A 17,729-nucleotide genomic window follows, 5' to 3' on the forward strand; every position below is an offset into this window, starting at 1 on the left:
CCAACACAATCCTATGTTTAGCTACTCAGAAGTCCCACTGAGTCCAAAGTGACTTGCTCACCAGTAAGTGTGTGCTACAAGGTGCCTGTGGGATAAATAATGCCCCTGAGGTCTGCCCATGAAGCCTCAGCCCTGGCCCTGACACACTGCACCCCTGGTCATGAGGTGGGGAGGGCTATTGTCTTTTTTCTGCCCTTGAAAAGTACATAGAGATGAAGGAGGAAGAGTGACCATCTTCCTCACCCATGAAAGAGACACCTTGTGGACCACTTGTATAACACTTTGCCCATCCCCACTTACTGCAGCAAAAGACTGGACCTGATGTCTTACTCATATCCATTAGGTTGTAACCTAGGGAGTTAATACATTTTAGCACTCTTTACAAAATCTTTGCACACTTTGTATATCTCTTTGGCTTAACAACCAGCAAGCCTCCATTGAAGGTATAGAGTTTTCATCTGTTCTATAGCGCAAGTAGCCCAACTTTCATCTGGAAACACCAACTATTGTGAAATATAACTGATGATTTAATATCCATGCAGCATTTGTCTTTCTTTCTTACAAAGCAAACTGAAAATTGCTGGTTAATGCCAATGATCAAGTAGACAAAAAAATATCTTCACCCCATGTGCAGCTCTCATGCTTTAAAAATTCTATTACTATGTCCTTGGTTAGAGTAAACTACATTAAGCAAAAAGCAGTGAACAGCTGGTCATCACGCTTATACATACTGTATAATCATCTGTTTTTCGAAATCCTGAATGCTTCTTTGTGTTTATCAGAGTACTGTGAGTTACTTTAATACGTGACAGGGATTTTGATGAGTTTTCCAATAGCAGTAAAAATTCATTTCAAAGGGCATAGCATGTTAGTCCATCATAACAAAAATAACAGCCTCGCGGCTCCTTAAAGAGTAATAAATTTGTTATGGTATAAGTTTTCATGGACTCAAACCCACTGCACATCTAATGAAGTGGACTGTGATCCAAAAAGTTTATGCTATAATAGGTGTGTTAATCTTCTATGTGTCACAAGGCTCTCAGTTACAGACTGATTTAACAGTATTAATTAGTTCTGCACTCTATTTTCAAAAAAGTACTGTATTTTTCCATGTATAAGTTGCCCCCTATTTTTGGGGACTCCAAATTAAGAAAACACCCCTCAGCAATACCCGTGTATAAGACGAACCCCAATTTTAAACCCCTTTTTTTTTGTTAAAAAACCAAGTCTTATACACAGAAAAATACGGTATTTGGTGCTTAAGTTGTCATTAGACTCTCACAGCACTGCAGCAATGAAAACGTAAGTCATGGGGCTGTCCTGCTGAGTTTTAAGCTTTCAGCACCTTTTCCCCTCTGAAGATGAGGGACCTATTAGGATGATCTGCCCTTAGATTCTGATGGATTCAATTGGCTTCCAGGTGGCTGGCAGGGAGTTAGAGGCAATATGACTGGCACTCCTGTTGAAGCCCTGGCAGATTTGTGAAATATGCAAATAGCACAAGTCATTGACCTGGTAGTCCCTGAGCTTGCTCTGCCACTTTTTGGAGCCCACTTGACTCCTTGCTATATATCAGAGCTTTGGGCAATGAAACACACCAGGAAATGACTTGAACACAGATGAATGGTGAGTGCTCATTATCAAGCCTAAGTGGGCAGTAAAAGCAGCAAGGGAGACCTATTTTTCTGCCTCCATTGCAACCTCATTGTGCCGCCCCTCAGAGCTTTCCCAGGTAGTTTGGGGCCTTTTACAGTCTGGCCCAAATGAGATGGTGGAACTGATAGTAGATTGCTGAAACTTGTTCGCAAAGCATTTTGAGGATAAAATTGCTTGCCTCTGCCAGGACCTTCTCTCTACCGTTACAGCATCAAAAGGTGTCCAGAGCACTGTCTAGGCATGTTGTGTTTCAGTTAATAAGGCTTGAGGACATCTGGAAGGTGTTTGATTCAGTCTAGGGAACCACTTGCACATTTGAACCTCACTGCTTATAAAAACAAGCTTCTGGGCCAGGGAGATGATTAACAACTCCTGGTGAGAGGGGATGTTCCCTGCCTGCTCAAGGAGACAGTGGTAAGACCACCCCTTTTTAAAAAAACAAAAACTTCCATGGATCCACAGAATTCAATTGTATCCCCCATGCTGTTTAACATCTACAGCCTCTCTATGGAATGGCCCACAACCCTTGAGCTCGAGCTTACTGAAAACATATTTCTGCTCCTAGGTTGTTACAGATACTTAATTCCAGTGGGTTATTAATCCTGACCCTGGGTTATCATTTCAATGCGTTGTGTACCTATTTTAAATTTTGTTGCACACCACCTAGAAACTTGTTGTGAAAGGCAGGATACAAAGGTTTAAATAAATAAGACTTTGTAGTCAGCTGTATAAGAGCAGGAAGGCTTACATCAGTATGGCTATTATGTTGCTAGGAGAACATAAAGGGGAAAACTGCCCAGAGAAAGCAGATCCCCCCCCCCTTTATCATCTCAGACTTTGATAAGTGCTAAAAATAACCACAAGTACTCACATGTATTCTCTGTGGGCTGAATGTACTGCAGCTGCATTGCTGTAGCGCCACAGAACTATCACCGATGACAACACATCCAAAGTGGCATCAAACTGGAAAAGATACAGAAGCCATTAAGGCAAGCCATGCTTAAATCAATACACTGCTAACTGTGCCACAAGCCTGTAGACTAAGTATAAATCATTTGAATAAAAGCAGGGATAAGCACAGAATAAAAGCAGGGATAAGCACAAAGGATAAGCAAACTCATCCTTTGTGCCGGAAACAAAAGACACAACAGACTTCCAGCTGCATGCACACTACACATTTAAAGCCCACTTCAAGCACATTCCCCTGCCCCAAGAATCCTGGGAAACGTAGTTTTCACTAACAGAGAAACAATTCCCAGAACTCTTAAACTGCAGTTCCCAGGATTCTTGGGAGGAGGGTTTGTGCTTTAAATGGGTACTGTGCATGCAGCCTTTATTGTGTCAGTCAAGAAAGTGAAAGGAACTTATGCAGTTGTTCCCTACCAGTTTACTACAAAATACCCCTACCACAAAACAAGTTGTTAAATGCTTACTGATCTTTCTACATCCTGCTTGACAAGCATGATGATATTCATGTAGAAAGGAGGAGGAATGTGAATGTAGACTTCTTATTAATTTGAGCATCCACAAGAGGATAGTTTATGGGTAGGGTGCATATGGATACCAAACATGGTGGAAGCGTTTGCATCTAGAATGAGAGGCAGCTTTTCTCTGAACATCAGTCACTGGAAAGAAGAGGAGGGGGCTGCTTTGCCCATGCCCCTACTTGTGGAGAACACTCCCAATCGAGTGTTAAAACAATACAGCATTAAATATTAAAAACTTCCCTAAACAGGGCTGCCTTCAGATGTCTTTTAAAAATAGGATAGCTGCTTATTTCCTTGACATCTGATGGGAGGGCGTTCCACAGAACGGGTGCCACTACCAAGAAGGCCCTCTGCCTGGTTCCCTGTAACCTCACTTCTCACAATGAGGGAACCGCCAGAAGGCCCTCAGCGCTGGATCTCAGTGTCTGGGCTGAACGATGGGGGTAGAGATGCTCCTTCAGGTATACAAGACAGAGAATGTTTAGGGCCTTAAAGGTCAGCACCAACACTTTGAATTGTGCTCAGAAACTTATTGGGACCCAATGCAGATCTCTCAGGACTGGTGTTATATGGTCCTGGCAGCCACTCCCAGTAACCAGTCTATCTGCCGCATTCTGGATTAATTGCAGTTTCCGGGTCACCTTCAAAGGTAGCCCCAAGTAGAGCGCATTGCAGCAATCCAGGAGGGAGATAACTAGAGCATGCACCACTCTGGCGAGACAGTCCGTGGGCAGGTAGGGTCTCAGCCTGCGTACCAAATGGAGCTGGTAGACAGCTGCCCTGGACACAGAATTAACCTGCGCCTCCATGGACAGCTGTGAGTCCAAAATGACTCCCAGGTTGTGCACCTGGTCCTTCAGGGGCACAGTTACCCCAGTCAGGACCAGGGAGTTGTGCAATGTACATTTCAGTTAAGAGACTACTTACAGCAAATCCAAATGATGAAGCACTGTACCTCATTACGGAGACAGCTAAAAGAAAAAGGGGAAAATACTCTTTTGATCTTTTTGTTCACTGAAGTGAGGAAAAGTAGCAGTTTGAAGAGGAGTAAACAAATAAAATATCACAATATATTCATTAGCAATGGTAGAGACTCCACCAAGCTTCTGTAAATCAAAGGAGGAACAATCTGTCACTTAGGAGAGGCATGTGAAAATCATTTTTAACATTTGAGGCTGAAACAGAATCCAACTAAACATGCAGGTAACTCCACCCAATTCTTTCTTTTCAAGAAGTAAGCAACTTCATAACAGAGCTTATTCAGAGCAAAAGAGCAATCCAAATAAGTTATCTGGAAATGCCACTGAGAAGTCTACAAAATCAAGTGCAAGCCAACACTCCCATTTCTTCTGGTTTCCCTCTCAAAATCAGATCTGAAATTAGATTAAAGTGGACCCAGATATGACAGCCTTATCAAAGAGACCCTAGATCTGGTTAGCTACCACCTCATTCTAACAGCTTACTTGAGAAAGGAAAGATTTGAAACTGAACAACCGGGGCACACTTTCCCCAAAAAACTACTTAATTTTTTAAAGGGGAAGGGGGACAACTGACAGCAGCCTGGTTAAATTTATCTAGGAAGGGCAAAGGTCTAAAGGTCAAGATCACTGGCTGGCCATTCAGCTCAAAGGACTTGATCCATATTTTCAAGCTACAGGTACTGACTTCTCTAACCAATAGCCAAGAGGTTCAGGACACCTTAGATACAGAATCTGTATTCAAAGAGAAGTACACAGATCTGACATAATTTATCCAATGAATGTTTTACAAACATGTCATTGTGAACTATGGAATAATCAGCATTAACAAATAATGGCTCAATAGCTATTAAAGCCAGGTATTATCCAAAATAGCTCAACTTACTGACACTGCACAGACAGTGATGTGGGAAAATACAGCATGTACATTTTAATGCCATCACTGCACACAGTGGTGCAGTTAGAGATATTTCAGACTCATTATTTAAGGGTCTTACAGGGAGAGGCTTCTTTAGGTGGCAGAATTAACTTACTTCAAAATATAACCCACCTCTGCTGCATTTAGGGGGCTTCCTGTTGTACCCTCACAGCACCACTGATTGCATCAAGTAGACTTTGATCATTTCCAAATTGTGTTGGCTTTGTTCCAAATTTTCTTCCACCTACATCCTAGCAATCACACCTCCACTTTGTTGCATGCGGTTGATCACTTTACCATGGGATTTTTACAAGTGCTACTATCAGGAAGGAAGGAATTGTCTGGGAAATAATAATTTTAAAAACCTCTGAAGAATTGTTAAAATCAACTTTATCATTGGCATTTCCACAGTGGGACTAACCCAAAGGGAACATTTAATTTTCAGCATTGCAACAAGAACAAGTCCTAATTACAACATTCCTGAGCAAAGTAGGAATAATGGGTGTTAATGGAATATTTATCATGCTTGCATCCCACCCATTCTTGACCGTAATATGGACTATGCCAAAACACAACAAAAGCATTACACCAGTTCAGAACATCAGACCTGTGCAACATCTTTAGTCTATCTGCAAACCTCCAACAACAGGCACCAAAGCAGCCTATGCTATTTTGGGCATATTTTATGTCCATTTCAACTCAAAGATGAAAATGTGGTTTATGAGAAGGACTGCTTTTTTCAAAGATCTCAGAAAGCTGAAGCATTTGTAAAGAGTCTCGTACAAACAAGCTGAACATTCAGTTTACTGATAAAAAGGAGCACTAGGGAGAAAGACTAGTGCTTGGGATTCTAGGCAAAGAGGTTTATTGAATAGTGAAGCTAATGGAGGACTTAACCTTTCACAAAGCCACAGAGATGGTGAGGCAAATCCAAATTTATCAAAAACCCAGTTTTAGGGAGGGAAGACAGTTTTGCTCTACTCCCATAAAAACACGAGAAATAGCCATTTTGAAAAGGGCAAATTCACTCCTCATGTCTCTGCGGAAACAGCACAAAAGCCAGTCCAGAAAAATTAGCACAGCGATTTTAAAAGCACTCTACAATACAGCAAAAGGACCACCCTTTCAGATCACATATGCAAGGGATGGAAAAGTTTGCAACATTGGAGTGTTAGTTCAAATAGAGGAACACAGCACCACCACTGTTCAGAAACAGAGCATTTTGCTTGTGTGTGGTACAAGTGACCACAGCAATGGATGGCAAATATGGTAAAGGCACTGGTTCTCCCAACAACAATTCATTTTAAACAGTTAGGAAACAATAACTCCAGTTTGTTCAAGGGACAACTGCACATGGTGACTTTTGCATTTTCCGCAAGTAGACAGTTTCTCATGAGTAGTTCAAGCCAGGTAGTGATGACTTCTACCTGAGGGAGAGCATAATATGAGAACATGTACATTTCGAGGGGGGGTGCTGCAAAGAATTCTAGATATGAATAAGGCAGTAGCCACTGCATATAGTCCAGGGAATGCCCTCTTTTGGATGCTTTGCAACAGAAGCTGTAAAAAGAAACAGTTTGTGTTAACTGTGTATGCAGTATGAAGCTGTTAAGCAGAATAATCATTTAGTTTCCAGGTTCAGTTTAAACTGCTGGTTTGGGCCTATAGAGCTTTATGCAGCTCAGGATCCCAACACATCAGGGAAAATCTTTATCCATATAAACCTACCTGGATCCTGCATTCATTAGAAACCCTTCTCAGAGTGCCCCCTCCAAGGGATGTGCAGAAGGTCACATTGTGAGAAACACGACGTGTGGAATGCTCTCCCTAGGGAAGCACACCTGGTACTATCACTGCTGGCTTTAAGATGCCAGGCTAAGGCATTTTAGTATATCCAGCCTTTGGGTTGATTTAATAGGGATCATACTATAATAAGATCTCTGGCCTGTTTGCTACCTTTTAGTTCAGTAGAATAGTTTTTGTCCTTTTTAAAATATTGCTGGATGAGCACTTTACAGATTCTATCACACATCTCATGATATCACAAGGATTTGCCTAAAGAATTGCAGGAACAGCAGCAGGAATTGCCTAAAGGCAAAACACATGACTGTGATGATCATGCCATTTCATCATGCGCCTACCCTATTACATATAAGGTGGTGAGGTGGAGACTAATTTTCATATCAAAAGTACAGCTTTGTGGTATCAGGATATCTGTGATAGGATTTCCCTCTGTTTTTAAAAGGGCAAATGATTGTGCAGAGGGATTACAATTTGAATCAGGGAGATACGATCTGATGTTACAATTGGGCTACACTCCCCCGCCCCTAGACTCAATACATCTTTTTCAAAAAAGAATTGTCTCTTCATAGACAGAATAATGAAACAACCAGAAACTAAAAATAGAGGCAGAATAGCAAAACAACTCCATTGCTGTCTTTAATTAAGGAAGCTGTACAGAATGTATTTAAAAGGATGAGCCAGATTTGGTTCAATTTTTTTTCAAAGTTATCCCAAAGCTGACTAGAGTTCACCTGTCAACACTCTAGTAGGGTAGTAATGTCCTATCACATGTTTCGTATTACTAGAAACTGGCTACATTCTGATGCAACATTAAGACCTTGGTTGAAAATAAGCTATAGTCTAACGCATTCAAGAGATTTGCTCTTCCCAACTCCCAACACGACCATGGAGGAGGAGGAAACAACCCTAAAACAAGCCACCGTCTGGCTTGTCATGATGTGTGAACCTGGTTTGTGGTTTGGTTCCTCCAAACAAACCACAAGCATAAACATTGGCTTACAACTCACAGTTTGTCTGGAGGAAACAAACCATAAGATTCTGACTTGTGTCTTGTTCTATGTGGCACAGTTAGGGGCAGGGAAGGAACTATGGTTTAACATCCTGTGCAAACCAGGCCACAAGTTAAAGGAGGAGATTCACCACTGCTGCTGAAAACCAGAATTCCTCAGCTGCTGTAATGTCTAGTCACAGCCTGCGGAAAAACCTAAACAGGTGATCCAAATGTCCAGTGAGACATAGTAAGTCACAGTAAGACCATACCTTCTTCAAGCTAAACACGAAATGCCTTGGAATACAGAGTGTGTCTACTAAAACCCACTTCAAAATGAAAGTCTGTTTTCACCTGCAGTTGTCATAGGTTAAGGATAATTTATTTATACTACCTATCAATCTACAAAACAGACAAGTTGCTCCATTCCCAAGACATGCCTAAAAATGTATTCATCCAGCCATTTATCAGAGGGATCAGCATTGCAATATTGAGGTCATGGGGAAAGAAAAGAGGTTTAAAAATATATAACAAAGTAGTTGCTTAATTGTTTATATAAAAACTGCTGCTGTTGTTTTTTTCAAAGCTAGATTGACATACTTTTCATAGCCAACACAGTTTTTATAAATATTTAAAAGGTCCACTTCAGATTTGTGATGCAAGCAGAGCACTTTAAAGAAATGAATTGATTTTTCTCATGGCTCCATTATCATTCAATACTACTTACAAGCATTTCTTTTTCATGTTCTGCAGTATTATATAAATTTAAACCCAGGACTTTGTGTGTTCCCTGCTCCATATGGGATATGTGCTTGGATATAATTTGACAGCCCTAAAAATCTCATTTTTTGTAAGTGCAGCAGTCTGTTATCTTGTTTACCTATGAAGAATGGAATGCAGATATTGCATCATTAAACAGTCTCAGTTATTTCAGAGCCTCTTCCCTCCCCCTTTTCAGAAGAAAATAGAAATAAAGATTTCTAGTGTACTATTTCCTAGGTGAGAACCACTAAATGGTACTTCCACATGAGAGTGCCCCACACACTGGTTGTAACATAAAAACTTCTTTTCACGTGGTTCAAACACATTGTGTGCAGATTCTCTAACCCAGTACTAGAGAAAATAAGGCTCTGCAGAAAGTGACTTTCAAGTAGAATAATTTATGCACAATGGCTCTTGAGCAGCCTTCATAATGGAGCCTACTGAAATAAGCAAACTCTAAAAGTGAGTTGACAGATGGTAACATAAACATCACAACACAAAACGAACACCAACAACAAACACCGGATTCTTTCAGTCAGGCCACATCACATTGTCTCTGGCACAATGTCTACAACAAGAAGGTGGTACGAAACTGAGAATTCAGTTCTAAAACTTGTGCCCAGTGTATGGCCAGATTAAATTTGCCATTGACCTTTCCCTCATGAAGATGTAAATGGCGAAGGCTCAGAATACAGAAATGCTATGAAACCGAGATGCACTGACCATATTACAGGAGTTTCAGCACCAGACAGGTCTCTCCTGCTTCCCCATTAGTTTAATTGAGTGCAATCTAGTCCCTTTATACTTTCCTGTATTTTAGCCTCAGCACATTCCTTCAAACAAAAACCACCATTTATGAAAGTCTATGTTTTCAAATTAGAGTCTCTAGCCAGTAATTTAAAATAAATAAAAGTCAGCATAAAAAAAATAGCAAATGGATTTCTATTCTGCTTCTCTTCTTGGAAAAGTCCAAGTCAGCTACGAAACAAAACAGACCCCCCCCCAAAAAAAATCCCCTACATTTTTTAAAAAAAATAATTGAACTTTAAAACACAGAACTAAGTCAAGGTGCCAGATCATCAATATATGCTGGACATACAATATGTCAAGCAAATGGAATGCCTTCCAGAATTTAAAAGAAGTATTGAAGAGATAAAATTATAGCAATGAGGAAACCAGATGGATGTCTGAGGGCAGAGACCACATCCCAGCCAAATGTACCTTAGACAGAAGACATGCACAGGGAAGGGAAGGGTAATATGGGTCACTTTGAGAGTGCCAGGATGACACATTTTAAACAAGAAGTTAGTTGCTGTTCTTATGAGAAAACAGCAAGTTTCCCTCATAAAAAGACATAGGTCTGACAAGCTCATGCAAATACTTCCCCAGCCAATCCCAACTTGCCTTTATCAGTCAGTAGCAAGCAAACACGTGACACTTCTCTTAGACACAAGCATGGGCCAATGTTCTTGAGGTGCAATTGACTCAAAGCAAGTACAAACAACCTGGTACCATTGACATCTTAGACAGAAGCCCCTTTTTATCTGCCAAGTAGGCCTTGGTGAAATTTTATCAAAGTAATTTAAAAAACCACATCACAACAAATGCACTGCTTCATCCAAGTTGGATAGCCTAAACTGTAGCAAGCCATTCTTGACCCCTAACTATTATATTGGATGGGACACCATTGATTCAATGGTAGTCAAAAAGAACCTGGCTTTTTCAGAAAACACACACAGCTAGCATACATCATAGAGTGTGACAAACATCTACATTTCTATACAAAGCATTTTAATCATACATTTTCCCTTAACAAATATGCTTTTATTTGAATTCTTGATTCCACCACCTCATTGCCTAAAAATGGGCTTTCTAACATGTCCTATCTAATTCAGCACAGTTTTCCCTGCAAGTTTCATTCTGCTCTGCAGTAAACCAAGGTGCTTGATTTAAAAGTCAATAGTGAAAGCCAGCTTCCTATTCTGGCAGAGAGAAATAAATAATTAGTCAAATAATTCCCCAAGAGAATTCTGGGAAATCGACCAGATACACAAGTTGGAGATTGACAAACCTGCAGGGTCCAACAATTTTGCTGCAGCCCAATGGTTGGTCGTATTACAAAGGAAGTGATGATTCAGTACAATGTAGCATTTTGTATTTAAACTGTTAGGCATCAGTCAACAGAGCATGAGACTCTCAGGATCATGGATTTGAGTCTCATGTTGGGTAGAAGATTCAATTCCTGCATTGCAGGGGGTTGGACTAGATGACCCTGGTGTTCCTTCCAACTCTGCAATCCTATGATTCTATGTTGCACAATGAAATAACCAATATCATGCTTACAACAAGGTTGTATCTTGCAGGAATGAAGTACAAGCTAAATTATACAGCTAAATGCATGAAATATGCACTTTGGTACCAAGGACAGCAACACTGGCGCAGGCAAATAAACAATAGCAGCAGTACGCTAACCTAGAAGAAAATTAATTTTCAGAGAATCTCCTTGACCTTTCAGCTGCATGTCAATCCTCACTGCATTGTGAAGCTGTGAATAAGTAAATGTTTCATGTCCATCTCTCTAGCACAGCAGGTCTCATCACCATAGAAAAGCTTTGTCAATAGAACACATACGTATCTGGCAAGGCACAGAGCCAGGCATACTTCCAAATTTCTATGCAAAGTATCTTAATTACACTGTCTCTTAATATAGTGTCGTTTATATCCTGTGATCAGCAGCATGTGCCCTTCTGACCAGATTAATCAAATCCCTCTATTCTGGGCTGTTTCACAGGGTTTCACTCTCCTCAGAACAGATTTTATTTATTCATTGATTTTCATCACACTTCCTCTTAATGACAGAGGTGGCGTACAAATTTTAACAAAAGTAAGAAAAGTCATGATGTGTCATAACAAATATGCACTGCAACAGATCAAACAGGAACAGTTAATTACTATTCAACCCCTAAACTAATTTAAATAAAAGGCCTTACACTTCTCTAAAAGTGAAGGATCAGGTCCACTGGAACATATTTACAGATGCTTCCTCAGGGCTGGAACTGATAAAACCCTATTCCTGGAATAGATGGATTTCACAGTCCTATAATGGAGACAGTCAGTCAGGTCATTTATCCATAGCAGTGACTAAAGGAGAAATTACCTCTGGGAGGAGTGCAGAGACAAGTGCCATGGCGCACCTGTAGCAGCAAAAACTAGACTCCTTCATCCGCTCCAGCTGCAAAACCTGTCTCTCCTGTATTGGTCTCTACAGCCACAGCAGGTGCTGTAACTCTCCAAAGGTTTGACTTCACCTATAAAGGCACACACTTCCATTGTCTCCCAAAACAAACAGATGCCAACAATTAATCATGTTTGTGTAATCTGGTGCAGATAACATCGGCTAACCATGCCTGACTACTGCAGTTTACATGCCTGACCACAAAATGCTATTTAGCCATCTAATCACTATGTTTAAAGTAGGCAGGCTATCATAAATCAGCCTTCATTTATTTGGTTCAATTGGATTAATGAGCTTCTTAGCCTGTAATCCATACCACGCAGTATTAAATTAAACTGAGGTGGGAGTAAGATCTGCCAGATTGGGTTTGGGTGGGTTTTTTTTATTTAAAAAACACACCAAAAGCTTTTGCCACACTGGGAAAACCAATTAGCATTAATAATTCATTAATTCATTAGCACACTTCATGGATTATGTGCAGCTAAGTTTTAGTTGAATATTCAAATTATGGCTAGCCAAAGCCCTAAGATTCAGATATTAGTATTTATGAATGCATAAAGGAAATGATAGATTGAACTTGTAGTAGTCTTATATAACTGAGTAATTCTAAATGCATATGTTTTGATGGGATATTTTATTGGTTTTCCTTTTTCAAATAAGTTATCACAACAGAATGTTTTACAATTTTTCAAACTGAAATGTTAAAGCCAAACATTGAAATAGTACCCACAACTCATATTACAATACAAAAACCTGCACAATTAAATTATATCATGCCATCAGGGCTATGCATGGTTTTAAGAAACACCTTGCCTCCCATTAAACATGCAAATCCTGTTTTGAAATTTGTAGAAATTTTAAAGCACTTTGCAATATGGCAATACAGAGTAGGGGGAGGTTACCATTCCAAGAAAAAGATCAAACAAAAAGTCATAATGGGCATGTGCTGGTAGTTAGACATGCTCCTAAAACGAGTCTGAAGTGCACATCTGTATGTATACATTTCTGGTGGTATTCATCTACGTTTTACTCAGAGTAAACCTACTTAAATTAACAGCTCTAACTTAGGCTGTGTACATACACCCCATTTAAATTTGCATCCAGTGTACTCCCATCTCTATTTTGTGAAGCCATGCACACACAACATTAGCCATAATCCACATTTATCCTGTAGCTTGATAAATATTGTGTTTTCCTGAGTTTTTCCCAAACCAGCTTCAGTTTGATTTAAAAATGGGATGCTTTCCTGAGCAAATTGCAGGTTCCAAAGGTCTTATCCAGATCAGCACCAGAGTGGGGCAAAGGGGGCTAAATACCCCCTTCCCACAAGACAGGGGATCAAGTCCTTTTTTTGTTAGAAGTCATGTATGTTAAGGCAGAGATATTTTATGTATCCTCTAGCTTGGCCATCATCTTCTCTCTCCCCTCTACTCCTTTCTAAACAGTCCTGAACATGTGAAATATTAATTGAATTACTGGTGAACAATTTAGTTGGTACAGCAATGCATTAAAAGCTACAACAAACATGCTGTCTTATTCAGCCCAATATCTCTTTCTTTGAGGAGTTAACAATCTTCAGGTCATTTTGTGCTTGGTGAGCAGATGTAGAGTTGCTATATGAACTGTGGGTGCATCGTTAATTTGGTCTAAATACATGCAAAAACAGCAAAGATGAATGCTGGATTTATATTGAAATCTACAGTAAAAATAAGTTCTAGTATCAGCTTTTTATGTTTATTTTAGCCACAATCATTTGCTGAGCAGGTAAAGGAGTAATGAAAGGATGCAACGAATATAAAACACTTCTCTCTCACATACAGTTATTTGCTTCATGCTAAATATTTGTTCTCTAAATATTTTAATCACTTCTAGAATAAATAAAACATGATGGCTGACTGAGCCAGGATACTTTGGTTATTATAATTACTCCTCTTTTGTATCATTCTATTCATATGAAATAACCTGGGTTTTAATTAGTTAGAAATAAACTCTGCTTCAGATATGACAATCTGCAAAGCCCAATTAAATAAGATTGACAATATCTTGGCATGACACTACAAGACTTTCATTGTTTACAATGGATCTTAAGCCCAAAGAGCTGTGATATGATACAGAAATGCAATATTCTTGACAATATTTATTTTTGCATTCTGTGGCGACAGGGGCTCCAGTTTTGATCAGAACAGCATGCTAGTGAGATGGAGTTTAACCTTTTCCCCCTGCACTATTTTTCTGGTCTAAATCTCCTCTGCACCTGAAGCTGTGATTAGCCCTGCTGGGAAACAGTGCAGAAAACAGGTACCGAGCATTTTCCCCAGAGGGGCTAATGATGACTTCAGGGCAGATGTTCAGTCAGGAAAAGAACACTGGAGATACTGCTACAGCAATCAATCACTGAGGCCACCAGTGCCTGGATTACCGTGGCCAAGTTATCTCTGTCCAGGAATGGTTGTAGCTATAACTCAGAGCTGGTGAAAGGTATCCCTAGGCACTGAGATCACCTGGGCCTCTAGAGAAAAAGATGAATCCTGGTGTATTTCCAGTCTATGCACCTAATTCTATAGACAAGTGCAACCACATTCAGAATGCATAACTGACCTCTCCAGTCTAAGGCTTGCAAAAATATACTCGACTCACATGCAGTGGAGAAATAGATACTGGTAGCATCTCACTCCAAATCCCCTAATGACCACTCTCAATGCTAAACAGCTTTGGTGGCAATATAGTTACTTGTGGCACCCCATGACATAATTGTCAGAGAGCTGAATAGCATCCCTCAACACTAGTTTGCAAAATGACTCCGCTGGAGTATAGCACCCCTGATGCCCATCCCATGGAGTCAATCTGGATACCATGTTGATGGTGTCAAAAGCCAGAGAGAGATGAAACAAGAGGAAGCAGGATCACACATACCCTCTCTCTTTCAATAAAGGTCATCCACCAGAGCGAAGGACCATTCAGTCCACAAACCCAGACTGAAAAAGGTCTAGATCAGGCATTCCCAACCTTCGGCCCTCCAGATGTTTTGGATTACAATTTCCATCATCCCTGACCACTGGTCGTGTTAGCTAGGGATCATGGGATTTGTAGGCCAAAACATCTGGAGGGCCACAGGTTGGGGATGCCTGGTCTAGATAAAATCAGTGGCTTCCAGGAATGCCTGTTAATATGGGCAAAGACCTAAGACTGGAAGCTTCAGGAGCCGCACAATGCCCAATATGTGCTCAAAGTGTTGAATTATTCCTACTTTTAGAACAGCGAATGTACCTTGATATCTCTCATCCTATTTCCTGCTCCATTTTAGGCAGACCTACGTGTGCTCCATGAGTTTGACCAAAGTGCGGGAGGCAGTGGAAGACAGGAGTGCCTGGCGTGCTCTGGTCCATGAGGTCATGAAGAGTCAAGCACGACTAAACGACTAAACAACAACAACAACCTGTGCTACTGCTGAACATTCAACATATAGAAATGCTGAGTTCTGCAAACTGCATATGCCTATTTGTGGTACTTTGCATAATTTATTCTGCTTCTACCAAGAAATTAAGAAGGCAGGAGCCACACATGGCACAAGAGCCAACACCCACAACCACTGTGTTTCCGTCTTTCTTCAAGTACATAAAACCCAGGTCAGCATTTTCAAATTAGCGTAACCCCTTTTCCCTTTTTCATTCTTAAATGAAATAAATAAATAAAGAAGGAAATAATAATATCAAGTTTCCCAGGAATCTGACTTTTTAATCAATTTCTACACTCACTCTGCAGAATCACAACACATATAGCTTGGGTATGTTTATGTTGGCAGAGAAGGCAGGCTAATTCTTACATTTCTGTAAACTACCAACAAAGCTTCAAACAGGTCACATTATAGTCCTTTGTTTTTGTGTGTTATTTTTTAAAAAGGGTAATAACTACCCCCACAGTGCAGTGCTCCACCTTTTCCATCCATGCTGAAAGAACAGCAGTTGTTAATGCCAAATATATGGTTGGCTTTTCAAATTGTTTGCAAACTTTTGCATAAAGGAAAATTGCACAGTTGGCAGCTTAATGGATGTTTACTACAGTTCTAAATACAACTTGAGAAATTATGCATATCAAATGTGTTTATAATTGCATGATTTATTGTGGACTTCATGTAAATATTCATGTAAATTGACTTCAGTCAATAGCCAGTTACTGCCATTAAAAACGTATTCAAGACTGCATGCTCAAGTCAGCACACACTCATCCTTCACTCTGTTATTAAACAAGGAGAATGTTACCAGAATTGTTTGTGTTCTTAAAACACATTTATACAAGCCGTTATAAGGCAGTTTCTGTAAGCTTACAGCAACATGCTTTACTCAATAATATATATTTCAACCAACCTGATTTGCTTAGGACAGACTACCTCAACATCACAAATGATGGAACCAGCCAAGGGTGTAAGAGATTTAAAAAGACTATAGAAGACTTGGAAAATTTAAGGTGGCTTTGAAATGATCTCTTCACTCCCGCTGGATTTATTTTTATTTGACAACATTTATTAACTTCTTTTTTTAAAATATAATTTTTATTAACAAACCAATCAAATCACATTAATTCCAAATTACAGAGCCAAATTTTTAAATTTTTGTTGGGGGTACCCATGCTTCGAGCTCAGAAAGGGATCCAAACATCTCTCTTGCTGCTTTAATATTCACTGTTCTGTCCAAATAGTATTCACAGTTCTGTCCAATCTTCTCTTTATTGTTCTCCTCATCTTCTTGTTGTTATCATATATTCCTTTCTTTGTGACCTCTGATAGTCTCCACAAGCGGGTTAAAAACTAACGTTGTTATATCCTGTGTGGATTTTCCATTCGTCCAAGAGCCATATTCAAACAGACAGACACCATTTCAACACTTCCGTACAAAATATTCTTAAAGTCTGCCCATTAGTCCTCGCAGGCCTGTCACTCTCTCCTCGATCTTCTTAGGGAGTTCTGCCAGGTCAAACTCACAGTCCAATATGATAACAAAGCCATGGTCTCCTCCCCCTCGATCATAAATCCTGCAACCAGGCCTGCTTCCTAGCAAGTCTCTTTTTATAACTGCGTCATTCCAAAGGCCTTTCATTCCATTACAGATATTCCACAAACCATGTCTTTGATTAGTAATTCATTTCCAGTTCTTAATCATCCCGCTTATAATCAGTAGTTGCAACAATTCTTCTTGGGGGGGGGATTGTTAGGTAATCACATAAGATAAAAAAGAAACGTTCCCCCCCCCATTCCGTCCCGTTCTGACATGTGTCTTCTTCTTTATATATTTTCCTGTTGAATCCAGCCCGTCGCTCCACTTCACAGAGGTCACTTCAATTGGCAGTCTTAACTCCCGTTCTTCACTCGAAATATGTGCATTTGCTTCTCTCTAATTGTTTATTTTGAGCTGCTGCAACCAGGCGCGCTATCAGAGACAGCATCCGGGAGAACCATCCCACATGAGTGCTGTGCGCCCAGCACCCTCACCCCCTTCTTTCAAACTCGGGGGTGATTTATGGCAACCGCAGGCGAGGCAGTGTTTCCCCATTCCCTGGGGTAACAAGGGAGGCTGCATACTCCCATATCAGCCTCTAAATCAGTGTTTCCCAACCTTGAGTCTCCAGCTGTTTTTGGACTACAACTCCCATCATCCCTAGCTAGCAAGACCAGTGGTCAGGGATGATGGGAACTGTAGTCCAAAAAAAGCTGGAGACCCAAGGTTGGGAAACACTGCTCTAAATTACCTTGTGTGAGCCGGAGAGATGGTATTGTTGGCCATCTTCCAATTCGCCCCTAGCGGCCCCCCATTTATTAACTGCTTAATAGGCAAAGTTTACAATTGGTTTGCATAAAAACAATATAAAATGTTCATTAAAATACAAATCAAACTTTAACCAACCTTAA

The 17,729-nt window shown here is 40.2% G+C and overlaps 1 protein-coding gene across 3 annotated transcripts in view; it reads right to left on the reverse strand.

Moving 5' to 3' along the window:
• The window catches only part of TMEM163 (transmembrane protein 163), a 109,441-nt gene that overhangs the window by 25,369 nt on the left and 66,343 nt on the right, over nucleotides 1-17,729 (reverse strand). For all 3 annotated transcript variants that reach the window (XM_081922056.1, XM_081922055.1, XM_081922057.1), the window contains 2 exons: nucleotides 4,071-4,114; nucleotides 2,528-2,619 (listed from right to left, as the gene is read on the reverse strand). In XM_081922056.1, coding sequence (XP_081778182.1) covers nucleotides 2,528-2,619; nucleotides 4,071-4,114 — 136 coding nt within the window. The remainder of the gene's footprint in view (nucleotides 1-2,527; nucleotides 2,620-4,070; nucleotides 4,115-17,729) is intronic.

This window comes from Podarcis melisellensis (assembly GCF_964234715.1).
Source record: "Podarcis melisellensis genome assembly, chromosome: 1".
NCBI classification, from domain to species: domain Eukaryota; kingdom Metazoa; phylum Chordata; class Lepidosauria; order Squamata; family Lacertidae; genus Podarcis; species Podarcis melisellensis.